This window comes from Triturus cristatus, chromosome 1_1 (assembly GCF_964204655.1).
Source record: "Triturus cristatus chromosome 1_1, aTriCri1.1, whole genome shotgun sequence".
Taxonomy (NCBI): domain Eukaryota; kingdom Metazoa; phylum Chordata; class Amphibia; order Caudata; family Salamandridae; genus Triturus; species Triturus cristatus.
The window spans coordinates 77,059,043-77,087,018 of NC_140579.1; the positions used below are offsets into that span (position 1 = coordinate 77,059,043).

General features: G+C 44.1%; 1 protein-coding gene across 6 annotated transcripts in view; it reads right to left on the bottom strand.

Annotated features, from left to right (window-relative positions):
• Nucleotides 1-27,976, bottom strand: part of LOC146869487 (RNA helicase MOV-10-like) — a 567,813-nt gene that overhangs the window by 401,611 nt on the left and 138,226 nt on the right. For 5 of the 6 annotated variants that reach the window (XM_085654043.1, XM_085654053.1, XM_085654071.1 and 2 more), the window contains 2 exons: nucleotides 17,564-17,718; nucleotides 16,601-16,839 (listed from right to left, as the gene is read on the bottom strand). In XM_085654043.1, the coding sequence (XP_085510169.1) occupies nucleotides 16,601-16,839; nucleotides 17,564-17,718 (394 nt within the window). Of the gene's footprint in view, nucleotides 1-16,600; nucleotides 16,840-17,563; nucleotides 17,719-27,976 lie in introns of those variants that run through there. The other variant, XM_085654081.1, reaches the window with a different exon arrangement.

A 27,976-nucleotide genomic window follows, 5' to 3' on the forward strand; every position in this document is an offset into this window, starting at 1 on the left:
ATGAGGTGGTGGAGCGCAAGAGTGAGGTGACCCATCTGGTTGACTTGCAGACTCCTGGGAACCCTTTGAGGGTCCTGCATGTAAACTGCCTCAAGCCACACTTTGAGAGGTCTGAAATAGCTATGATCCTTGTATAGATGATGGAATGGAAGAGGAGAGCGAGTCTCTTCCTGACCTCCTGTCAGCAAAGGAACATGATGGGTCATTGGATGGGGTACCCCAGAGCAGCAGAGGGACTGTCGCCAGGTGCTGGGACAGTTTGTCTTCCTGTTCTCCCTGACACCAGGAGTCACCAATTGGTGCGTCCATGATGTGGATACTGGGGACAGTCTACATGTGAAGCAGAAATTTTAACGGGTAGCGGACAAAGTCTGGGCCAGCATCAAGAAAGAAGTTTCCAAGATGTTGGCGCTAGGGGTGAAGGAGCCCTCAATCAGCCCCTGGGCTAGCCCAGTTGTCTTAGTGCCAAAAGCTGCTGCACCCGGTGCCACTGTGGTTCTGTGTGGACTACTGTGGGCTCAATGCGGTCACCAAGATTGACACGCACCCCATCCCCAGAACTGGGCCAATGCCACCTCCGGCCCCGACATCACCACTGCCATCCCGGACTGCTACAAGGTCCAGAGAAAAGACCGCCCCCACCACCCAGGAGGAGGATTCGCCAGCGCAGACAAGACCCCCTCCGACTCTCCACATCCAGCATGTGTGCCCCACTCTGACACAGAACACCTCGACTTCCAGACCAGCCCCAGGACCACGCTACACGGCACCCTCATCTACAGATCACCGGGCCCTCGCACCCAGTCCGCAATCGCCGAGCTAGACGCACCCCACGCAATCACCTCCACGGACTACATCCTCCTCGGGGACCTGAATTTCCACCTCGACAACTGCAACGACCCCCACTCCATCACTCTCCTCAACAGCCTCGCCAACCACGGACTGAAGCAGCTGGTCAACACACCCACACACAGAGCTGGACACACTCTGGACCCTATCTTCACGGGAGGAACAAACATCCGGTTCAGCCACACCACCCAGCTGCCCTGGACGGACCACCACTGTGTCCATTTCACATTCAACACCACCACCGCACCCAAGCCCGCACCGCGACAGCTACAAAAACTGGAGCAAGGTCACAGAGGAACTCCTCAACACCACCCTATGCCAAGACCCCCCCAGCGCCACGACTGACACCAACTCCGCAGCCACAGAACTCCACAGCTGGATCACCCACTGCGCTGACATACTCGCACCCCTCCAGCACCCAGCCAAGCAACGCCTGCTGAAGGCTGTCTGGTTCACCAAAGAACTACAGGAAGCCAGACGCTCATGCAGACACCTAGAGAAAACCTGGTGAAACCAGAAAACCATGGAAGCACGGAACAACCACAGGAGCGCCCTGAAGGAATACCACCAGTGCATAAGGACACCAAAACGACCTTCATAATCCAGGCCAACGCGACCAACGCCAAGGAACTGTTCAGCATCATAAAACAGCTCACAAACCCACCCAGCGAAGCCACGGACGTCACACCTTCCCAACAACTCTGCGACAAGCTCAGCTCATACTTCCACCATAAGATCAAGGACCTCTATGACAATTTCAGCGAACCGACGTGGGACATCACCCCCCCCCCCCCCCACACCCCATCGCGGCCGATCAGCCAACGATCTCGACCTGGATGCCCACGACCGAACACATCTCCACGACCATGCATAAAACCCTTTCAGGAGCCCCCACAGACCCCTGCCCACCGCATATTCCACAGGGCCGCCACAGCCATTGCACCCGAATTTGGACGGACCATCAATGGTTAAACCCGTCCTCAAGAAGCCCACGGCCGACCCAACGAACCTGAAAAACTACCGGCCCATCTCTCTCCTCCCTTTCGCAGCCAAAGTCACCGAGAGACTTGTGAATGCTCAGCTGACCACCTTCATCGAAGAGAACTCCATCCTAGATGCCTCCCAGTCCAGATTCCACAGTAACCATAGCACAAGATCACTCTCCTCGCTGCCACAGACGACACCCATATGCTACTCGACCAGGAACACCCCGCGGCCCTCATCCTTCTAGACCTCTCTGCAGCCTTCGACACAGTCTCTCATCAGACCCTTGCAGCCAGACTTCACGACACAGGGATACAATGAGCCGCCCTTGACTGGATCTGATCCTTTCTCTCCAGCAGAACCCAGACTCCCTCCATTCCTCTCCGAACCCACCGACAAACTGCGGAGTGCCCCAAGGCTCATCACTCAGCCCCACGCTCTTCAACATCTACATGGCCCCCCTCGCCGCCATCGTCAGACAGCATGGGCTCAGCATCGTATCCCACGCCAACGACACCCAGCTTATCCGCTCACTCACGAAGAATCCCGAATACACCAGACTCTGCTTCCAGGAGGGAATGAAGAACGTGGCAACCTGGATGAAAGACAGCTGCCTTAAGCTCAACTCAGAAAACCGAGGTCTTCATCCTTGGACCCTGCAACTCCGCCTGGGACAACTCCTGTTAGCCCTCTGCCCTCAGGAACCCACCCACTCCTACAGACCAAGCATGCAACCTCGGCATCATACTCGAATCTTCCCTCTCCATGAACCGCCAGGTCAACGCCGTCACCTCCACTAGCTTCAACTGCCTGCGCATCCTCCACAAGACCTTCAAATGGATCCCCCCAACTGCAGAAAGACCATCACCCACGTGCTCATAACCAGCACACTGGACTACGGCAACGCCCTATATGCTGGAATCAACAGATCTCTCCTACACTGACTCCAGACCATCCAGAATGCCACCGCCAGACTCGTCCTCGGGACTCCATGCCACGAACACATGACCCAACACCTACGAGACCTCCACTGGCTGCCTGTCGAGAAGAGGGTCACTTCAAATTCCTCACCCACGCCTAAAAATCCCTCAACATCGGACCCAAAATACCTCAACGAGAGACTATCCTTCCACGTACCCAAGAGAAACCTCCACTCCGCCGACCTCTTCCTGGCAGAGGTCCCCCGGATCCACAGGAACAGAACAGCCAGGCAAGAGAGCCTCCTCCCACATTGCAGCCAAGACCTGGAAGGAGCTCCCCGTGATTATCAGATGCTCCCCAACCCTGCACACATTCAGGAAGGACCTCAAGACCTGGCTCTTCGACTGATCTGGGCTCCCCCCCCACCCCCCAGCGCCTTAAGACCCTCACAGGTGAGTAGTGCGCTATATAAACCCCAGATTGATTGATTGAACTGATGAGCTCGTTGATTGGTTAGGAGCTGCCCGTTACCGCAGTACATTTGATTTAACATCTGGGTACTGGCTGATTGTCCTAACTGATTGGGCCAAAGAGAGGTCAGCGTTTTCAACACCAGAGGGGCACTAATAATAATAATAATAATAAAACCATTTCTAAAGCGCATGGTTACACTTATCCAGTGTGTCCCCGCGCTAAAAGATGCCACTACTCCCCTGGAGGCCAATGTCCGGGGCTCACCTGAATCCGAGGATCCAAAAGTTATTGTTTACGTGGGAAGAGATGAGTTTTCAGTTTTTGTCTAAATCTTGTTTCGGAGGGCTCCATACGTAAATCAAGAGGAAGCTTGTTCCAGTGTTTGCTGGCTAGAAGCCTAAAGGAACTACCTCCCATCCTGGTCTTGCGAACGCGAGGAAGTTGGAACAGCATCGCTCCGGCAGATCTTAAATTACGGATGGGACGATGGATGGTAAGAAGATTACGCAAATAGCCTGGGCCTTTTCCTTGGGCGATGCGATGGGCAAAACAAAGAGCCTTAAACCTAATTCGCTCCTCAATAGGGAGCCAATGAAGTTCAAATAATGCCATTTTACCTGATGCTCTCCGTGGGAGGTTTAACACCAGGCGTGCAGCAGCATTTTGAACGCACTGCAGTTGATGGATACCTTTTTTGCTAAGGCCTAGGAGAAGAGCATTGCCATAGTCTAAATGAGGCGTGACTAAGGCATGAATAAGAGTTTTCCTGGCACTGATAGGGAGTAGATCGAGAACTTTTCGGAGTGTTTTGAGCATTCCAAAGCATTTTCCCGTGATCTTACTAATCTGGTGCTTAAAAGAAAGCTCCGCGTCCACCATGATCCCTAGATTTCTGACAGACTCCGCTGGATGGGGAATTGCCCCTAATTCTGTAGGCCACCAGGCCTGCGACCAGTCGGAGGGGGATTTACCAACCACAAGCAATTCTGTTTTGTTGCCATTAAGGCGCAAGCAGTTGTTCATCCACCCTGCCACAGAAAGCATGCAGTTGGAAAAGTTAGTAGCATCCTCTGCCTGATTGTGAGTAAGTTTAATAACAAGTTGGGTATCATCAGCGTATGTGACCATATCCACTCCAAAAGCTTCCACAATATGCGCTAGAGGCTCCATATATAAATTGAATAACGTGGGACTTAAACTGGAGCCCTGAGGAACTCCATGTCTGAGTTTTCGAAGGGAGGATTTGTAAGGGGGGCAATGCACCTGGAAGCTCCTGTTTTCTAAAAAGGATTTTATCCATTCGAGTGCGGATCCCTCAACTCCCATATCTGAGAGCAGAGACAGCAGCGTTGAGTGCAGCACGGTGTCAAAGGCTGCACTTAGGTGTAGTAGAACCAATGCTGCCGTCTGCCCCTCATCTGCTAGTTGTCTCAGATATTCAGTGGAGAAGAGAACCGCCGACTCAGTAGAGTGGCCCGCTCTGAACCCTGATTGTGTTGAATGGAGAAGGTAATTCTCCTCAACATATTTCATGAGTTGAATATTTACTACCTTCTCTACCACTTTCCCGCAAAAAGGGAGAAGGGAGATAGGCCGGAGATTTTTTAGCTGGGAAATATGTATGGTAGCTTTTTTCTTCAGGGGTATTACTTGTGCCGTTTTCCATGCATCTGGCACATAGCACTCCTGAAAAGATAGGGTGATCAGGTGTTGAAACTGATCAATCATATCTTCTAGAACTTCCTTACAACGAATAGGAGAAATCACATCATAGGGGGAGCCGGACTGAATGCCGTTTATGATGGTGAGCAGGTCTTGCCTCTCAGGGACTTTGAAACATGTCATATGGGGTTTAGTGGCATAGTCATTACTCACCATCGGAAGTTTAGTCGGCATGTTATCAACAAATGTGGCATGTATTACGTCTACTTTCTTCACAAAAAAGTCCGCAATATCCTCACATAGCTTATTAGAGTAAGTGTCTTGGGCCTCCAGTCTAAAAGGAACAGTGAGTTCTTTGTAAATAGAAAATAGCTCTTTAGTGGGGTTCTTTGCAAGTTCAATGCGTTCCTTAAGATGAGCGCTTTTGGCTGCTCTTATGAGTTTATGATATATTTTTAGTTCTTTTTTATAATTCAACATGTCTTCCGGAGTGTAGTTTTTCCACCAGACCCGTTCTAAGTTTTTACATTTGACTTTAACTACTTTAAGTTCTTTGGAAAACCAGGGGGCAGTTTTGGTTTTTCTGGCAGGTGGCTTGAGTGTCCAAGGTGCTACAGTGTCTAAAGCTCTAGATATCCATGTTTCATAGTCATTCCATGCCTTCAGCAGAGTATCATTAAACGGAGGAGGATCTTTAAGAAGAGCGGATTTAAAATCTTCCTGCGTAAACTTCCTCCAATCTCTGCGTTTTTGAGGCACAGGCTTGGTCGTCTTACCTTTCTGTTGGGCAATTTCTACCTCCCTAGGGATGATGAAATGATCAGACCATGTTATTCGAATGGGTGTAGCAACTAGTTCCGGGTTTTGCCCTTTGGGTTGAGGAACGCCCCTGCCGCCTTCCAGAGACTGGTCAACCAGGTACGGTTCAGGCTGGAGGAATTCAGCGCCGCCTACCTGGATGACATTGCTGTGTTCAGCTTCAGTTGGGAGGAAAATTTGCAACTTTCTGCGAAGTGTTGAAGGCTCTGCAAAGGGCAGGCCACACTATCAAGGCGAGTAGGTGCCAGATAGAGCAGGGATCTGTGGTGTACTTGGGACACCAGGTAGGGAGCAGCCAGGTGGCCCCCCTACAAGTGAAGAATGACCCCATTCTTGCTTGGGAGCCCCCCCCAAAGACCCAGACAGAGGCGAGAGCCTTTTCAGGTCTCACCGGGTACTAAAGACGGTTTGTCAAGGGGTATGGCACCATTTGTGCCCCCTTGACAGAGCTGACTTCAAGGAAGCAGCCCAGGAAGTTGATCTGGACTGATGCCTGCCAGACTACTTTTGATGCCCTGAAATCTGCCACGTGCACGGCGCCCGGGCTTAAGGCACCTGACTTCTCCAAAGAATTTGTTCTACAGACAGATGCTTCAGAGCATGGTGTGGGAGCAGTACTCACAATTAAACAACAAGGGCTTGGACCGACCTGTAGCTTTCATCAGTAGGTGGCTACTTCCCAGGGAACAGAGGTGGAGTGCAGGGAATGAACTTTACGGTGGAACACCGCCCTGGTACAGAACACGCCAATGCTGATGATCTGTCCAGATTCTTCCGACTTGGTGATGAGAACTCCCAAGAGGGTGGGTAGTTCTCCCCACTTTTCAGCTGGAGGGGACACGTGTTAGACCTGGCATCCTTGGCATGGTTTTCCCTGACCTTTTACCCCTACCTCCTAGGTTTTTGATGCTGTGCTGGATTTCGTTTTTGCAGGCTTAGATGATTTGGGCACTTTGCCACTGCTGATCAGTATCAAAGTGGAAGTGCTCCCTGTGTAAATTGATATTGTGATTAGTTCTCCCCGATTGGCATATTTGTTTTACCAGTAGGTCCCTAGTAAAGTGCACCTAGTGTGCCAAGGCTGGTAAATCAAATGCTACTAGTGGGCTTGTAGCGCTGATTGTGCCACCCACATGAGCAGCCCTGAAAACAAGTCTCAGGTCTGCCACTGCGGTGCGCTATCTTGTCCCATAGGACAGAATGCTTTGTAACATTTTACAAGCATATCTTCCCATAGGGATAAGATAGACAAATGGAGTGTAGTATCCCTGAACACAGGATTTACTAACACATCTTTTAGTAAAGATGATTTTTAAATTGTGTGTTTGAAAATACCACTTTTAGAAAGTGGCTATTTACTTGTTCAACCATCCTGTGTGCCTCTGCCTGTTTGTGGGCTGACTGTCTGGTTTCAGTGTGACAGAGGATGTGCATTCCCTGTAGACCGCCTCTGGTGGGGTTGAGGTGTGCCTGGCCCTTCCTGGATGACTCAGCCCTGAGCTGAATAGACCTAGTCTGCATATAGAGTAGTGGGAGGAGATTTCCCTTGCACCTGAATGGAGCCTGTCCCCCTTGAACAATGCTGTCTCCACCTCCTGTGGTCATGCTGCACCAGTGAAGGCAGAACTGGTTTGAACTGGAATCAGAGCCCCCTGCACAAAGAACAAATACATTTTGGGTTATGAGTATTAGATCTAAAACCCCTGAACTTTAGATCATCCCTGGAATACAAGAGGACCCTTTGCCAAGGAGAAGAGCTGGGGAGAATGAGGAGAAGTACTGCTCATTTGCTGTGCGAGGTTGGCCTGCAGTTGTGTTTCCTGCCAAGGAAAGGAGAAGGACTTTGCTGTGTTCCCTGCTTGAAGGAGATCTCAAAGGGCCTATGTGTGCTGGCCTCCAGTTCTGAAGTCTCAGGGACACAAAGACTTCACCCCGAGTTCCACTGAACACTTCTGCTGTGAGTTCTGACCTGCCAGGGGGTGCCTGTGCCAGTACTGGACCACTGGAGGTTGTTGCTGCTGTTTGGGAGCTGGAAGAGAGAAGGAACTTTAAGAACTACAAAAACGACGCATTGCTCTTCTTGAGGCTGTTTTTCTGACGCTATCCACGGTGCGAGAAGAATTTCCACGCATCGCTGTGCCGCTAAGAAAACCAACGCAGCGTCCGTCGCTCCTGCAAGAATAGACGCATCGAGGGGTTGCGGCTGGAGAAAACTGACACAGCACCGCTCGCCGCCACCGCATTGATTACCAACGCATCCCGGATTTCCATACATTGCACCTGTGCGAAAAGTTTTCCCGATGCATCACCTGCAGAACAGAACAGTCTGGAAGAATCTACACAACACTTCCCCTTACAGACCGGATTCGACGCATCACTTCCCCTGCGTGCAGCAGAACTGTTGCATTGCATCCCCAAGGTCTCAGGAACTGACATCTCTTTGTTTGGCGCCTCTTCACTCTGCGGCTGTTTGACCTTGTGAATTTTTACGCAGCTACAGGTACTTTGTGTAAAAGTCACGCATCCATAGGTTTCTATGGCATTAGTTCTTGAAACATTTTGAAAGTCATATTTTTATCTGTGTATTTTGGATTTTTGTCGTTTTACTCTTTTTAAGTTTAAAGATATTTTATTTTTCTAAACTGGTGTGGTGTCCATTTGTGGTGTTTTTACTATATTACTGTTAGTTGGTACAAATACTTTACACATTGCCTTTGGGATAAGCCTGTCTGCTCGTGCCAAGCTACCAAGGGGGTGAGCAGGCGTTATCTAAAATGTGTATCCCCCTTACTCTGACTAGAAGCAAGGGCCCCTATTTGGACAAAGGTATCTACCTCTGCCAACTAGAGACCCCCATTTCTAACATCTCCCTTACCCATTATTGTAGATGGTTAACAAGAATGGGTCCAATACACATTCCTGGTGAACACTTCTATTTGCTTTAATTGGGTCTGAACATTTGCCATCTCACTCATAGTGAACACCTGCAGGCATTGCCCCAATGCAAGCATCGAAGTAGGGTAACTAATAGTTTCCTCTACTGTAGTCTCCATGATCAACCGCAGTTTTGAGCAGTTTAGGGTGGCAAATGCACAGATGAGGTCCGTAAGTACCAAATGGATAGATCTTCTCCAGCTTTGACATCTTTCCCGATTAAGAGATATGGATTTAAAAGATTTGTCTACGGTTCCAGTATTGAATCTCAAAAAGAGCATTATTTTCCTCTACCCAGGCCTCCAATCTTGTCAGCAACACTACCCATGATTTTGGTGGAGGAATCAAGTAAAGAAGTTGGATGACAGTAGCTGGGCGAGATTCTTTACCCATTTAAAAAAAACTGCACTAAGCGTCTTTTTGACACCAGTGGATTCACTATTACAAAGTAGTGATGAGTCTGATTACATGTGGGTCCTACTCTTCTCTTTTTCTTTCTTCAGTCGTCACTAGCGCTAGTGACAAGGGAAAGCCTACTTGTTAAAAGAAAGAGGAGCAGGGCCCACATATAGTTAGACTCATCACTACCTATAATAGGGAATCCACTGTTGTCAAAAAGATGCTTAAAAGGCACTGGCATTCAGTTAGATCCATCCCTGTTATAAGGAACAGAATGCCACCTCCACATCCTTTGGTCACATATCGCAAATCTAAATCACTGCGGGATATTGTAGTACACACCTACACAGACACACCTGACAGTACAGGAGGTTGGTTACATGAACAGCAAGGTTTATACAAATGCAGCTGGTGCAAAGCCTGTAAAGGGAGCAGCAGCAATCAAAAAACGTACAAACTACACATGGGCAAGACATGCGTCATCAATAAGCTCATCACATGTGGAAGTGATTATTGTGTATGTCCTTGATATTTGATATACTTTTTGGGAATTGACAGGATCATGAAGAGTGCACGAGGAGGAGACGGGGAGAAGAGGCTCAGACTTTTGAATTACTGAATATAATTTTTCTGCTTGGGAGCAAGTCCCCAGAAGATCTCAATGAGGATGTTCACATAAGCTGATCTGGTAGTATGGTCTATTCCATTGCAGACCTGTGAAGTCCTGGAGTGACCGTGATGTCGGATTTGGCTTAGAATTTCTAATTTTGGAACTTTGATTTGTATGAGAATTGTGCTAGGATAATGTTGCCCTCTCCAGTGAAATAGAATGCGTTTAGGACTGCTCTCCCTTTCCCAGATCTCCTTTGTCAAGCAACACTCTACCTTATTTTATTTTAGGAGACTTTTAGTACCTTGTAAATTTCCTGTAGCAACACATTTTCCTAGTGTGCTGTTGAGGTTATGGTTGGTGTGTGATATTTTGGTTTTTTTTTTACATCACATGCGAGTAATATGCGGTCTGAAAGAGTGTTTGCTATTTGGATTTTTCATATATGAGGGGACAAGAGATCTGGCAATGTGATGTACAGTCTAACCATTTGGTTGTACATGTTCTTGCTTTCCCTTTTTATTAAATCTTTAATGAAGACTGACAAGATGGACTAGTGATAGTTACCTCTATTGCCATAACGAGTGTTAAACTGGTTGGCCTGCATACATTTCTTAGTATAAATTCAGGACATGCACCCGTGACGGGTTCTATCAGTGTCACATTAAGAGTATGTTGTTCAATTTGCCTATACTTTATCCAATTTATTTAGTTTGGTGAACTTTAAGGCAGACACAGGGCAAGTATCAGTTGTACTTTGAGCCACTTGCCGCATTATACATGTATTCTTTGCATTTGAGAAGCATGAAATGACCTTTAATGATGAGTTAATACACATGTACTTTTATAGCACTTCAAAAGCGGCAAGAGGCACTTACAGTAAGATAGAGCTTGAAGCTCAGCATAAATTCAAGATCTGTTTTACTCATGATATATGTGAGAAAGTGGGTTTCTGTTGCAGTCCTCCCACACACCTTTTACCTGGCTTTTGATGCAACTTTGCTTGAAGTGTACTGGGACCCTGCTGTCCAGGTTCCAAGTACCAGTGTTCTTTGCCTAAAAACTGTACCACAATTGGCTACTTCAGACCCCCCTGTAAGTCACTAGTAAATAGTACCTACCTAGGGCATGGGGACTGAAGAGGGGCCCCAAGGGACCACTCACCAGGGCCTAGGGACCCCTCACCAGGGCCTAGGGACCCCTCACCAGGGCCATGTTAAAGGCCACAGCAGTCTGCATGCCTTGGTGCAGACAAATCGACTAAGTCGACATGGCACACTGCCTGTGTAGCATGTCAAATTAGAACTACCTAAGTAAGTCAACTCTCTAGCAGGCCATACAATCCCTGAGGCAAGGTGCACTATATCATCGGTGTAGGCATATATGCATGAGCAAATATGGCCCTACAACATTTAATTCTATTCTTAATATTATATAAGTGACAGGGAAGCCATAGAGTACATGGGCTGGAAACGCGACAGCTCGAGTTCCCCAGCACCATGATGGCTTCACTGAACCCAGGAGTGTTTGGTACCAAACAACCCCTCCTAATAAACCCACACTGATGCCAGTGTTGCATTTATTAAACCTGTACTCAAGAGCCACCTCGGAGTTGCGCCCTGAAAACCTATCAACCCTGTTGTGGTTTCTGACTGGCTTTAGGCACCAGACATAATTCTAAACCCCTAGGTCGAGAGCCGCTGCTCTCGGAGGCCAGAAACAAAGCCTATCCTGGGTGGAGGGGCCACACCTCTTACCCCAGGATGAGCATAGTGCTCAAGAGGGAAGTTTCAAAGACCTTGCCGCCTTTGTAATGTGACCGCAGCCTCTGCCTCTGCTGCTAGCAGCAGATGGCAACCCCCAGTTCAAACCCACTTTTGGCGGGAGAACAGACGGGAAACCCTAAGTGAGAACAGAAGGGTGCCCCACCCCCTACGGCAACTACACCCCTCAATTGCTGGAAGTGAAGCACATTTTTCTGTGTCCCTACCGGTCACTCCCCTGTAATGATTCAAAATCTAGTATTTAGGTGGCTCCCCAGAAACCGGACTTCAGATTCGACCGACACAAGAAGACAGAAGACTGCTGTGGTTCAAGAATGGAGATCCGATGCAGAAAAAACTGGCGCAAACACCCACCAGTGCTCAAGAATCTACCTCTGCAACCTGCTGTCCTTCCTGACAACTGTGAGGCCTCCACAAAACCCCAGAGCCCACAAGCCTTCTGCAAATTGACCGGCACTTGTGTCAACGCGACTCACCACTGTAAAACAACCTTTGCAGCAGGCCTCTATTACCTCCCGGGATCCTCTCTGCACATCAATCGACGCTGGAAACAGCCCAGCTCCTGCAAGCCCCTACCCTCCTGCTAGTGGCCCAGATGGCAGAAGCAGCAACTTTGCCACGAATGCACCTCCTCAGTGAGGGACTGCCCTGCAGTCCATCTGCGGCCCAAACCCAGCCAGTGAATTCCGATAGCCAGCACCCACAACTTCTGGTACTCCTGCTCCAAGTACACTCCAACTCCTGTTGTACCAGGGTCCTGGGCCTCCAAAGACCTTCACCCAGCCGGTGAAGAAACCTCCGACCGTCCAAGGTAGTGTGGTCCTCCGAAACTCCTCGGCGAAGTCCTCTTTCCAACGACTGCTAGGGTAACTGCGTCAGCTGTACTCCATCATTGAAGACTACACCTTCATCCCAGCAAACTCAACCATGACCACTGGGCTGGTGGTGTTTCTATAGAACTACAGTGACCTGCTGCCGTCGACCGCGTCGGTAACTGTGTTGACGGTTTACTGAACTCCATTAAAGTTATACGCATATCGGGCTTCCTCTGCTGGCCGCGATGGTAAATATTTGACGGTAATAACTGTTGTGTTCCTAGATACTGAGAGTACTGCATACTTTGAACTGTATTGCCTTTTTATTCTAACTACTAGAGTCTACACAGTATTTATTGAAGAATTTTGAAACTGTACAAAGTAGATCCCCGATTTGATGACTTGCGTCTCAAAACATATATAAAGAAACTTGATATTTTTATACAAATTGGTCTCAGGTTTATTCTTGAGTGGCTCTCTCATTTATTGCCTCTGTGAGCACAACAAATGCTCAACACTGTCTTCTGATAAGCCTAACTGCTCGCGCACACTACCACAAAAAGAGTTAGTATGATCTTCTTGTTGCCTCCATCTTCCTCTGGGGATATCTAGCACGCTCTTCATAGTGTACTTCCTTGTAGTACACTGTACAGAGAGGTGGTATCTTACAAGACAGATATACACACAAACATGTATGTATATCTGACGTCATCAGCAGAGAATTGCGGTCGCGTGAGTTATAGTTGCCTGCACTAACTATAACAGGGGAATTTCAATGGTTTTTCACGAGTGAAATGTCCAGCTAACTATAACGTGTGTGAAACCTATGGTTTTTTCAGTGAATATATATATATATATATATATATATATATGAATGAAACCAAGTCCTGAACTCCCAATCAAGCTGGGGAGAGGTACGGACCTCGAAACCCACACGTTGCTGTTTGTCCAATGAAAATACGCCAAGCAGTTTAAAGTTTCATTTCATTTCTGATTTATTCCATTTCAGTCAGACAAGTGTCCGCCTCAGACGCGTTTCGATCGCCTCCGCTTATTCACTGAAAAAACCATAGGTTTCACACACGTTATAGTTAGCTGGACATTTCACCATTGAAATTCCCCCGTTATAGTTAGTTCAGCTAACTACAACTTGCGCGACCGCAATCCACTGCTGATGACGTCACATATTACATCACTCATGACATGGTCAGTGACATCACTGATGACATAACTGATGATATCTCAAATGACATCACTGATGACATCATCAATGTGATAAATTACTGCATCTTCACACCCTAATTTAACCGATGATACACGAACTCAAAATTTCAGACGTCCATTCTCAAAACCATAGATACTCCAATACCAATAACTACATACCCACTTATTAACTCTTAGGATTACATACACCTCCACTCATTCATATGTATAGTCACTCATACTTACAGTCACTCCGTACAAGACTATCATATGCATTTATGCACCTGCATAGACACTCACACACCACCAATCATCCATAGAGGTACTGTCACACCTAGTCAGTCATGCAAATAATTAATCACACTCCCATTTACTCACCTATGCAGTTATACACACACAAGTTCACTTACTCATAAAAATAGTACCACATTCTTACGCTCTTGTACAATCATTGATGCAAGCACACACTCATCCATACAGCCACTCTCACAATCACACACTCCCACATATACCCACTTATATACTCTTACACACATATATACTGCCTTTCACATATGTAGTTAGTCACAAATGTACCACTGAGATATACATTCAATCCCTAACACACCCATACACACACTCACTCAACCAACCATACAGTCCATCACAGATGCACTGTTAAAACCGTGCACCCATGGAATCACCCACTCACACATCTATGCACAGAGTCACACACAGCCTACCCACACAAACACTCAAGCACCCATACAGATACTCAGACAACCAATCGATAATCCATATAGACACTCATATAGCTATTCACAAAACCATGCAGCCACTTATACACCAACAGACAGAAACATGAAGACATTTACACAGTTTAGTCACTAGTCTGCAGTAAGATACATTTAATGACTCGCTTTTCCAGTCAATTACGCACGTAGAAAATCATCCATTCACACACTTGTACAGCCACTCATTCTTCCACAGGCCTTTCACTATAAATATATAAAACATATTTAAATTGTACAGAAACACACAGTCACTGGATGATGTCATCAGTGATGTCATCAGTGATGTCATTTGAGATGTCACTGACCATGTCATGAGTGATGTAATATGTGACGTCATCAGCAGTGGATTGTGGGCGCGCGAGTTATAGTTAGCTGAACTAACTATAACGGGGGAATTTCAATGTTTTTTTTCGAGTGAAATGTCCAGCTAACTATAACGTGTGTGAAACCTATGTTTTTTTCAGTGAATTTGCAAGGTTTTTTAAATGCTAATTCCTAACTATAATGTGTGTGAAACCTATGGTTTTTTCAGTGAATTTGCAAGGTTTTTTAAATGCTAATTCCTAACTATAACGTGTGTGAAACCTATGGTTTTTTCAGTGAATTTGGAAGGTTTTTTAAATGCTAATAACTAACTAGAACGTGTGTGAAACCTATGGTTTTTTCAGTGAATATATATATATATATATATATATATATAGTCACTTAAAAAACCATAGGTTTCACACATGTTATAGTTAGGTGGACATTTCACTCGTAAAAAACCAATGAAATTCCCCCGTTATAGTTAGTTGAGATAACTATAACTCTCGCGCCCGCAATCCTCTGCTCATGACGTCACATATTACATCACTCATGACATGGTAAGTGGCATCACTCATGACATCACTGATGACATCATCCTTGTGATAGAGTGGCGGTCGCGCGAGTTATAGTTATCTCAACTAACGGGGGAATTTCATTGGTTTTTTACGAGTAATATGTCCACCTAACTATAACATGTGTGAAACCTATGGTTTTTTAAGTGAATTTGCAAGGTTTTTTAAATGCTAATTCCCAACTATAACGTGTGTGAAATCTATGTTTTTTTTCAGTGAATCTGTACGGTTTTTTAAATGCTAAGTTATGAATTTATTATTATATTTTTTATATATTTATTTTACAATAAACTACGTATTAAAATCTTTTTTTTATTTAATGGTTTTTCACCGTGTGCGCACCGTGCGCGCACCCCGCGATTTTTAAAAAAAAAATTAAAATCTTTTTTTTCTGCCTTCGGGGTCCTTCAGGGACCCCCTGACAAAGGCTAGGGGGTCAGGAACTCTCTACCCTGCCCCCTTTTCACGTTCGCCACCTTCCTTTTTCACTCTCGCACTCAAAATAAACAAAATGGCGGCCGACACTTCCTGATTTCGACCGATTCGAACGTTGACTGACATGTAACCACCAATCAGAATTACGCTCGCGCACGTTAGGGTGCGCGCACACGATGCGCGCCTATAGATATTTATGTACTTTAACTGCAATTTTCTCAGGAACTACTGAACAGATTGACTCCATATATGCAAAAGGCACATCCCTGACCTGAGGACTACCTCTTTGCCAAATTTCAAGTAATTCTGTTCAGCCGTTCGGGCTGTACCTTCGACTAAAGGTCCTATGGGAAAATGCATGGGGAAAACACGTTTTGGGACCCCCCTTTTTTCTCAGCCCCCGCTTGACGAATCCTCCCGAGACTTCCAGGGTAGGAGCTGAGCGGAGCGACCCATTAGTTTTGAAAATTTTGCGAGGATTCGTCAACCGGCGCCAAAGTTATTCAAAATAGAATTTTGAGATTTTCTATGGAAACACGGTCCTAACTATAACTATCTACTGGCGACCGCCAGTAGATAATATATAGATATTTTTATTTATTTTTATTTTAATTTTATATCCTCAATATGATGCTCATGTGAATTACAAATAATGTGTGCCACAGCTGAAAACTTCTGAAATGCTGGATGACTGCTTGCACTTTTTAAAATGTTTTCGATGTCTATTGATCTAGTAAGTTTGTTTTAAAGGGGTGATTGGGCACATTATGGTTTGATCAGGCTGTGACGAAGCCCCTGTGTGGGTGAAACGCATAGCAGAATTAACACTGGTGGAGTTTGAATCTTGGAGTGAGAGTCTTCCTGGGGTGGTATCCTCGACTCAGGTTCTTTCTAGATATAGATATATATACACACATACATATACACACACACAAATGGTAACCCCAGGAAGATCAAATCAGACTTATGGTACATGACTACATACTACTCATAGGTACCTTTATTCAGCTGCTTTATAAAAAATAATACATTTTGTCAATTTTTTATCAAAGCTGAATACCTGGTGCCAGAATGAGGGGGCTGCTCGCAGACACTTTCTTTTCATTTTCAAAGCCAAATACCTGCAGTCTTCGCAGAACTTTGTACTGCCTGAACGTCACCTCCTCGTCACCCTTATTTTCAATACAGATGACGATTGTTTTAGGCTCATCTTGGGTAAGATGAAATCGAATCCTTCCATTTGTAAGGTCATGTGCTGAGTAAATATGGATCCCTTTTTTCCCACTGATAAACTCCGACCTGAGAAGAAATTATATGGTCAGCATTTTCATCCTTTAAACAGATGCCTCCACGGCGACATTCAGGGAATTTCAGACCTCAGTGCCGGAGGCTTATAGATTTTATTTGGTTGCTTTTGGGCTCCTCTTGAACGCAGTGATATACACTGGATTACCGATCATCAAAACCATGAATAGAAACATTAATGTGTGACGTGTTATTCAATATTATGGATATTTAAACTAGCTGAAGTAGTGCTACTTGAACACTTTCATGTGAATGTCATATATAGACTATGGTCCAAAGAATTAGCAAATTCTCAAGCTGCCTTTAACAGAACAACAGCTCAGAACGCCCAGACCTGCGATGTTTATGTTCATCCGTCTTTCGTGGTGACTGTAAACCTGCCCTAAATGTGCAAAACACAGTGCTCCATTAACAAAATAGAGACCATCATGCATACACATGAATGCACAAGTTCTCTATGGGAATGATGCCCTAGTACCATCCGTTGATGCTAAAAAGGGAAACGACCTTGGCTCTACTAACTTTAAGTCACTTGAGGGGAAACACCCGCACCACTCTCTCAGGGATTTAACTCTCCTCCTAGCACAGCAGAACAATATTTTACTATTCCACAAAACACTCTGTCGAGACATCTTGAAGGCTGAGGTATGACTATGTCTAAGCAACATTGTTCTACAGTCTAAGTATAAAACACTTTTAATACTCCGCAGTAAAATACCTGTTGTTCTTGAACCACTGAATATACTTTTTTGCTTGACCCCTTGAATATGTTTGACCGCCATCAGTTGGTGGAGTTAGGGTGGGTTCTTCCTGTCGAGAAGTCTGGGGTCTTCTGTACTGATCTGCAGGTTCCCACCGATTCTTCTTCATTACCTAAGCAAAAATAATCATATAAAACAGTATTCTGAGGCACAACATGCCAGTCGATGCCGGGTAAGGTCAGTTTCTCTTTATGTGACTTTTTATTATCCAGTGGATGCATGCTTCTGCAATGTGTTTTATATACTACTTATTGGAGGAATCAAGGCTTCCAAATGACCCGGAAGAAACTGTACACTCGTATTCTCTACCGATATCCGAAGCTCACCTACAGTTGGGATGGTATTACATTCTGCTAAAAGGACATCCTAAAACGAAGTGATTATTTTCAACTAACGTTGGTTAGCAATGGGGGTGGAGTGGAAGCAGAGTCTGTACATCACTAAAATATACGTGACAAAGTACAACCTGCTGTACATCATGAAGTATTTTGCAGATCATCATGGAGATCCGCAACCATATGGAGGAACAAGGCCAAAGGCAGGAGTTCCTTTATAAGGTCATTGAACTCAGAGGTGACTTGCAATGTCCTTATAAAGTGTGGCAGGGAGTACTTTATTCTTTATAATACATGACCACACAATCACCCTTTCCACAAAATACTTATATCCTTGGTGTGTCACTCTTTCATGTGAAAGACATAGAATGTTTGTAAACATGAAGAACACAATTAGAATAAGCTATCAGTCACACACTTCTTTAATGTCATGAAGTGCATTGGTTTATTTGACATGCTAATGTCTAAACACTAATCTATAAGTAACGTTTACTTTACATGACCAACGCTGGGTTGCATTTGCAAAATAATAAAATTATCTCTATTTTCTACCACGCAAAATTAAACAAACACAAAAGCAATTCGATATTTGTTGCAAAAAGATATTAGAACCAGTTTAATACAAGTCAGATTAAAATAAACTGTTGCTCAGAATTAGCAGAAACACGCAGAACGATTCTATTTTTCCTCTAGTTACCTGAAGCATGGTAAAATAAACATGCTGCCATAAATATCTTGTTTCTGCTTATTACTGTTCATCTAGAAAAACAGGAGAATGGAAAGCCACTTTCCTTTTTAGGTCTCGTGTTTGGCAGCGCATGCGCTGTCTCAGCGAGACCTAAAGTAATCTGTATGTTGGCTGAAATTTAGTCTAATTTGTTTTTCTGCTTGTGATTAGCTTACCTGAGGCATTGTGTTGTGTTCGTGCTTTCTGTTGGCTGTTGATCCTCCAGTTACTTCCGTGTAGTTCCAAAGCAGCAGCGCCTAAGTACAGTTTTCGTCCGCAACTCGCACTTGGTTTAATTAACTGCAGTGTGCCATCTGTTTCTCACGCCGCGTTTGTTTTATTTATTTAAGACCCGCTCCCCGTGTTCGCAATAGAACGGCGGCATTCCTCCAGCCTAGCATTCTACTTTCAAGCCTGGTCTGCTCCTAGCAAGGCTCTCTTACAAAGTCTGGTGCGTGTCATAATGGGGGGATATTTCCATATATTTACAAGTTCTTGCGCAAATTTGTTCTGGAATTTGGAAATGTCAGCGATGTGGCTTTCGGCAGCAGCAGCACCCTTGAGAGCGCGTGCCAACTGCCCTTTCTTCTCGGCGCTCAAGCAATTTAAATTCAAGCAGAGTGGCATTATTTAGCTGTTATGTAGAATCAAATGATTGGAAAACTCTGAGACCTTCTTTAAGTAGGCCAGGCCCGGTCTTTCTAAGCAGGGCGCCGGGATTCACATGTTAATAGAAAGCTATAGAAGTGACTGCCAAGGGAGGCGAGGAGTGTGTGTGGGGGGAGGAGAGATTGCTGGAGCAGGGTTTTCTATTTAAACCCAAACACCAGTTTATATTTTTGTATGTCATAATTAAAATTACTAATGATTAATTATTAAGTACTAAGTTTTGTTGAGTTTTATTAACCAACTTTACTAATGGAAGGAATTACACGTGGGAACGCAACTGCATGGCTTAATTAATAAGTGAACTAAGATGGTGAGCAAATTAATTAAATAAGTGTGGCTTATGTGATATTTGTTATGTGATTGCGCTTTAAAATAAAATGCTTTAATGCTTTTTATGTTGCAAATGGCCAGATAAATACATACACATAAGGCTATTAGTGGGAAATTAACACTGTATAATCAATACAATGTAGTAACGTTGTTTTGTGTTTCTTTTTAATTAAGTTGTCCATTGTGGCCTGTTAAGAAAATGGCCGACATCTACAGCCTGCATTTGAGTAGATGAAATATGAAGAGAGGCTTCGCTGATTGTGACCTCGGCCTCTGCCTGAACTAAAAGTTATGAAAAAGATGACAACTCTGGGATGTCCGCCAGTTATCCTTGGAGGAGAACAGTTGTCACAAATGAACATTTGATAAACTTGTGGTGGCTTCACTGCGAGTGATACAATTCCGGAGAAGGGCATCCGTGAATGTTACGAATTAGTTTTGGACTTCCTATTTCTTTGTTTTGAATTTTGAGATATCCAAGAGCGGAGATTTTTCTAATGTTGCAAGCTGACATCCTTTCCTGCTCAACAGACGTTTTAGAGCTTTGTTTGTAACTTTTAGTATGTAAATTTTAGTATAAATATTACTAGACTAGAGAGGGTCTAGGGCACTTCTTCCTGAACTTATGCTCAAGAGGATCGATGCTGACTGAGAGGACAGTGACTCTACATGACAGCTTAAGAGACTTTAATTCTTTGCTGAGAGACCTGACCTGACCTAGAGAACGACATTTAGCCAGAATAGGTAAATATGAGAATAATGATCTTGCAAATTGAATGATTCCCATATGAATTAATTTAGATAAAATAATTCTTGTTTGAATTACAGTGTCGGGTGGTTATTTCTTTGTCATGTTATTGAGATCTCAGATGTGTTTAACAGTTTTATCAAGACTCAAGACAATTCAATTTTGGTAGCTTTGACCTCAAATTAGGTGCAGATTGATTAAAGGAGTTCTCCTTATATTCAGTATGGATAGGGTAATAGAAAGGATGTTGGTGTAATGGGCCCCACCAGCGTATGATGAGTGTATGTGCGCATGACTGTGAAATTATTTTGTCCTTGGAAGTAGGGAGAATTTATAAGCTTTGATCTGCAGCAGTTTCCTGGTAGCAGTATGATGGTTTTGATTATTGTCTTGATCTAATAGATTGCTTGTACATAGGCTTTTGGATTAATTTGATTGATGTTGATACATGTACTAACACTAAATGTTGAAGTCATATTGAGTTATATGTAGTGTGTACGGCTTCTAGGACGTAGGGAGTCGGTGACAGTTCCGTAGTAGGGCAGAGGGAAGTGAGTGCTGCTCTCGGGAAAGGCGGAATTGTTGGCCCTGTACGAATGCAGGGAAAAGCGTGTGACAATTGAAGTTGCGCGTCGCATTGTCTGGGTTCGATTCAGTGACATCGTTGTGTGTTACTACTAGACATATTTTCTGTATAAGAGAAGTGTGTATGGTTGCGAAGGTTATCTGTGAAGTTCTGGTCTTAGGTATCGGGGATCCTTTTTGGGATTGCCGTTAACGCTTAACACTGGGAAGGTAATAGGTATTCTCTGAGCTTGTTTGAAGGACAGAGCAGAGGTAAGCGCTGCTTGGTTAACGTATGTTATAATTCTGTAGTAGGACAGATTGTTCGCTGTTCTCGCGAAAGACAGGATTCTGTGTGAATGTGCTATATTTTTCTGGTGTGAAAGTGCGTGAATGTATGCGCATTTAGTTAATTGTGAAACTCTTAGGAACATTCCGGGAGGAAACAGTTAATGGATGCATGTTAGAAGGGCAAAGTAGAGGGATGTGCTACTGTGTCAACGAAAGTAACAATTCCGTAGTAGAGCAGAGGTAAGCGCTGTTCTAAAGAGAAGCGGGATTCTCGTGGGAAAGGTCTTTACTATTCTGTGGTTAGCGGAGCAGACAATGGAGATGTTTATATGTTGTAACTAATAGATTTGTAGAATTTGAAACAGAGTCTACCAAGAAGGTTTTGTAAAGGAGGGGTAGACGAGTGACAGGAGAAGAAGCGACTGCAGCGACTGCTGACGTCAGAAAAGACCGCGCTGTGATTGGACAGTGGGTTAAAACAGCGAAAGCACTGTGATTGGTGCGTTGGTGTGAGCCGCGCAGGGATTGGAAGAAGTACAGGGTGACGTAGACGCTCCGGGATTGGTGCGTTAGTGTGGGTCGTGCTGTTATTGGACAAAAGATCGTACAGTTGTAGAAAGGATTAGAGGGTTGTGGTAAACGCAAAAATGTATTACCAAACCGAGGAAAAGAAAAATAAATCCTTGTTCAGTAAAATTAAAAAATGGTTTGACAAGGATAAGGATATAATAACTAGAGAAGGTGAGTTACTACCTCCGACAAGAACCCCTGCATCCTTCATGGTTGCGAAATATGGGTATCATACCTGTATTTGGTTAGACAATTGGGCTAAGTATACTAGAGAAGATGGTGTTTTAGCATTCCCGGAACATGGTTCATTTAATCTGGCCGTGTTGAGAAATTTACGGGAGAGAATGATGGGTCTAGAGCCCAGACCAAGGCCGACACAGTTCGAGGCATTGGTAGAATGGGAAGATGAGGTGCATGAGCGAGAAAAACAGAGGAGTGGAGGTAATTATAGGTATATGTTTGAGAGGACATATGATCGTGAAACTCATCATGATCGAATGAGGAGATGGCGAGATGCTAGTATGACTGAGGGACTATATCCTGTGAGAACTATTGAGGAAACAGAAGGGAGGAAAGGTATGGAAAAGGTACCTAATGCAGAATTGAGAAGGTATGGGGCTAATGAATATGAGGATGAAGTCTTGGATGACATGATCTACAAGAGACCACCTCCATATAGACAAGAACCAGAAGTGAGAACACCAGTTGCTACCCCAATGAGAGATACTTTGCAAATTATAAAAACAGAAGTTGTGACACCTGATCTGAAAAGTAGTAGCTCTTTCGCGGAAAGGGAAAGAGAGAGAGAGCGAGAGAGAGAAAGAGAGAATGAAATAGAGGATGAAAAAACAAGAGAATTAGCAAGAACCACATTTGAGTTGACAGAAAAAATAAGGGAACTGACTAAAAATCTAGAAGCTGTTACAGTGCCTGTAACCATAGGTCCGGTTATGCCTATTTTTGATAAGCAAAGAATGGGTGAAAGTGGTTTAACAGTTCCATATGTGGGAAATGGACTAGTTAGTTCTCCGGAACAGTCAGGAATGAGGACGGGAGAGAATCAGTTGAGACATACCATATGTGGTGGAGAGTTAAATGTACAGCCTAATTCAGGATTGAATACTGGTTGTGTGGAAAGAAATGTTATGATGGGAGGATCAATTTTGGAACCACAGAGGATGGCAGAACAAGTGAGTACAGAAAAATCTACAGGAATAACGGCTGAGGATTTGAATGATTGGTTGAAAGCTCTTCAAAGGAAGGACAAAGATTCTCAGGCAATTGATGTAGCTAGGTTACGTATGGAATTGGAGGAGCTTATAGCGGGAACAATTCCTACAGAAACATTAAAAAATCATCATGATGGAGAGTTGTTATTCATGTGCAAGAGCATCACATGGAGGGCTAAGAATACACATGACAGATTAAAAGGAATAGCGAATGAAATGGGAATTGACATGGATAAGGTGAAAGCTTTACAGAAGCCTTACCGAGTGGATTTTACAGATAAGGATATTGAGAATCTAAATGATGTTGGCCGAACAGGACAGATTAAGGAAATGATTACCTTATTACGAAAATGGGGTGATGTGGAAAAGTGGAAGGATAGATGGTATAAGAAAAGAGAAGATACAGTGGACAGGACTTACTCAGCATTCCCTATGAGAGAAAAGGAAAAAACAGTGGATGCTTATCCTATGAGAGAGATTCCTGGAGGAGGATATGTACATGTCCCATGGACTAGGCAGGATATTTTGTCATTTACAAATGATTTCCCTCGACTGAGAGAGAAGCCTGTCGAGTGGTATAGGTAGGTTGATAGGTTTGTGAAATTGTCAAAAGTGCTGTGGATTGACCTGAATAGTCTGTTTGATATAATTGTTCCAGCAGACTTGTGGGCAGAGTGTAAAATAGTCATAGATTGGCCCACTAAAGAATACACAAGAGATCCAAAGACAGGAGCTCCAGACCCGGAGGTTACGAAGAAATATGAACAGGTCATAGTGTTCTTGAAGAACAAGGTACCCCCTAAAGAGACAGATTGGGTTAAGATAGATCGAACACATCAGGAATTAAAAGAATCAGTTCATGCCTTGTATGAAAGGTTAATACTGGCTTTTAAACAGTTCAGTGGAGATGAACATCTGGGTGATAAGGATTTGAGTCATTTTGTATACAGATTTGTATATGGTTTGCGACCCGAAATCAGTGAAATGATACGTGAGCACACAGTTGATTGGCAGAGTAAGAAGATTGATGAGATCTTGAGACATGCGAAGTACTTCAGTGATGAAATAGAGACGAAACAAAGAAAGCTAAAGGAAAAAGCGATGTGGGCACAGGTGAAGGTTGCAGAAAGACAAGAAGCACAGCTGGTTGAACAAGCAAATAATCCAGGAAATAGGCCTAGATATGGTACAGGAAAAAGAAAGGGGAACATTGAAGAGGCGAAGAAAAAATTTCCGTGCCACAACTGCGGAAAATTAGGGCACTGGAGATCCGAGTGTACGAATCCACCATTAGTGAATAATGACAATCAATCCTTGAATCAACAGGTGCAGAACGAGGGGTGTAATCATCCGCAGCAACAGCAGAAGGTTGTCAAGCAGCAGAATCAAGAGCCAAAACTGCCTTTGCCACAAAACAGAGGATCCCAGAAATACAATCAAGACTCGGGATTCTACAATGAGGAACAGGTAAACAAACCGAGACGTACAAATCCAGTACAACAATATTGGTTAAAGAATGAGGGTAGTGAGTCTGAAGGTGACTTCTGACGGTGCCGAGGAGAGGAGGAAGAGTGCATACTTGGAGCAACTCTAGAAATAGACCAGGCAGGACCATTTGTAGATGGGAAAATAAATGGAGAAAGTGTTACTTTTTTAGTAGACACAGGAGCGACGAGATCAACTGTCAGGTCAGCAGATATAAGAAATCTTCCTCTCTCGGACGAAGCAATCCAAGTGGTTGGTGTATCTAATACACAGATTAAGACTCGTCTTACTGAACCAGTAAGGGTAAGGATAGGGAAATGTTTAGATATGCACAGGTTCGTAGTGTGTGACACTAGTCCAGTGAACTTGTTAGGTAGGGATTTGTTGTGTAAAATGAATTGCACAATTTTTTGTACTCCGGATGGAATAGCCTTTGAGACACCGGATGAGGATGTCTTATACAGAGTAACTCTAGATAATAGAGAAAATGAGATTGTTGGAACATATGCTGTATTTAATCCAGATGACTTGCCTCAAGAGTTGAGACACACAGTAAAAGCAGCAGTTTGGGATTTTACTGGAGAGGATGTGGGATTGATGAATAATGTAGATCCAGTAAAAATTACAGTAAAAGAGGGAATCTCTTATCCTAACATCCCACAATACAGATTGACACCAGAGATAATTGAAGGAATAACACCTATAATTGACAAAATGATTCAGCAAGGAGTCTTGAGAGAGTTACTCAGTAGCCCATGTAATTCACCTATAATGGGACTGAAGAAACCTAATGGGAAGTTCAGAATTGTACAAGATTTGAGAAAGGTTAACAAAATTGTGGTATCATGCTGTCCTATTGTGCCAAATCCATCAGTGATTTTGTATCAGATTCCTCATGATGCTGAATGGTACACAGTAATTGATTTGTGCCATGCTTTCTTTTCAATTCCATTGCATCATGACAGCCAGACGATTTTTGCATTTCGGTTTGGACAGCGTATTTTGGCATGGTGCCGAATCCCACAGGGGTATACAGAGAGTCCTTCAATATTCAATCAGTTGCTGAAGAAATCTTTGGAAAGTCTGACCATGCCTGAAAGCTCAGTACTAGTACAATATATCGATGACCTACTTGTGGCATCAAAGACACGTGAAGCCTGTGAAGTAGATACCATAGCTTTATTGAATCATCTAGCTGATGGAGGATTAAAGTTATCTCCAGCCAAATTGCAATTTTGCAAGAAAGAAGTACATTATCTTGGACACAATATTGAAAAAGGTCTAAGAAAAGTGACCATTGACAGGATCAAAATTATGAGAGGAATGAGAGCCCCAATGACCCAGAGAGAAGTGAGAATGTTTCTGGGAATGGTAGGTTATTGTCGTCAGTGGATAAGTAACTTTTCCCTGATAGCAAAGCCACTGATTAAATTGACTAAAAGTGAAGTTAAGGACCCATTGGAATTAAATGCAGAACAAATGGCAGCATTCGAAGAATTAAAGAACAGATTATGTGCAGCTCCTGCTCTAGGAATGCCAGACTATGAGAAGGAGTTTGAGCTGTACTGTAGTGAGAGGAGTGGATGTGCACTTTCAGTGTTAATCCAGAAACATGGACGTCTGAGGAGGCCAATTGCGTACTTCTCATCAACACTTGACCCAGTAGCTGTGGGTTTACCAGGTTGCCTGAAAGAAGTAGCTGCTACATGCAGAAGCTTGGAAGAGAGTGAGGGTATAATAATGGGATATCCTGTAAGGGTATTCGTACCTCATGATGTGGCAATTCTTTTGACAAGAAGCAGAACTCAATATATGTCACATAGTCGGCTGACTAAATATGAGAAAATCATTCTGGGAGCATCAAATGTGAGTCTTGAGAGATGTGTGAATGTGAATCCAGCAACACTGTTGCCAGATGCTGAAAATGTGAGTGTGAGAGATGATGTTGATCATGATTGCTTGGATGTGCTTGATTACTGTACAAAACCGAGACTAGACATAAGAGATCTGCCACTGCCTGAGAGTGATCATGTGTTGTTTGTGGATGGATCATGTCTGAGAACAGAAGAAGGTGTGCTGAGTGCTGTGGTGTGTAAAGTTTCAGAAGTTATGGAAGCTTCACCTTTAAAAGGAGTTAAATCTGCTCAAGTAGCGGAATTGGTGGCACTGACAAAAGCTTGTAAGATTGGGAAGTATCTGAGAGTGACTGTGATGACTGATAGTCAGTACGGATTCGGAGTTGTTCATGATTTTGGCCAACTTTGGCTACAGAGAGGTTTCCTGACCTCAAGTGGAACTCCTATAAAGAATGCTGAAGTGATTGGGAAATTGCTTGAGGCGATACAGCTGCCTAAAGAGCTGGCAGTTGTAAAATGTGCTGCTCATGGACAGGGTGATGATTTTGTTACTCTTGGTAATCGATTCACAAATGACATAGCACAGTATTGTGCCAAGAACAATCATTCCATTAACAGGGGAAAAGAGAAAGAAATGTCTTTTTGTTCCTTGATGTTTACTAATGTGATGGAAACATGGGAGGAGGTGAGGCAGTTGCAGGATGAAGCAGGAGATGAGGAAATGAAAGATTGGATCAAGGCAGGTTGTGCACCAAGAGAAAAGGATCATGTATGGATCTATAGGGTTGGAAGACCAGTCATGCCAAATGCTATGTTGTCAACAATGGCAAGAATGTATCATGTCCAGGGACACCTGGGGAGGGATGCTATGATTAGATCCTTTAAGCAGACCTGGTACAATGCAAAGTTCAGGCTGATAGCAGAAAGCATCTGTCAAAGATGTTTGATTTGTCAGCAATTCAATCCTGGAAAGAAAACAGTGGTGAGCCTAGGAACAATAGGCAGAGAAGGAGGTCCTTTTACCAGAATGCAAATAGATTTCATTGAAATGCCCCAAGTCAATAGATTGAGGTATGTTCTAGTGGTAGTCTGTTTGTTCTCAAGGTGGGTGGAAGCATATCCAACTAGGAGAAATGATGGAATAACAGTGGCCAAGTTGCTGTTAAGAGAGTTGATTCCTAGGTACGGGTTCCCAGTGACAATTGAGTCAGACAGAGGAGGACACTTCTATAATGAACTAATGAGTTTAATTTGTGAAGCATTGAGTATACAGCAGAAGCTACATTGTGCATACAGACCAGAGGCTTCTGGTGTTGTTGGGCAGATGAACGGTACAATCAAAAACAGAATTGGCAAAATGTGCTTAGCCACTGGAATGAAATGGCCTGATGTCTTGCCTCTAGTGCTGATGACTATTAGGTCTACTCCACACAGAACTACGGGGTTGAGTCCACATGAAATAATAATGGGACATGCAATGAGACATGCATTCGTGCCTGTCAACAAGCTGATGACTATAACTGATGACATGATTTTGGATTACTGTAAAGGCCTGGCTGACGCAGT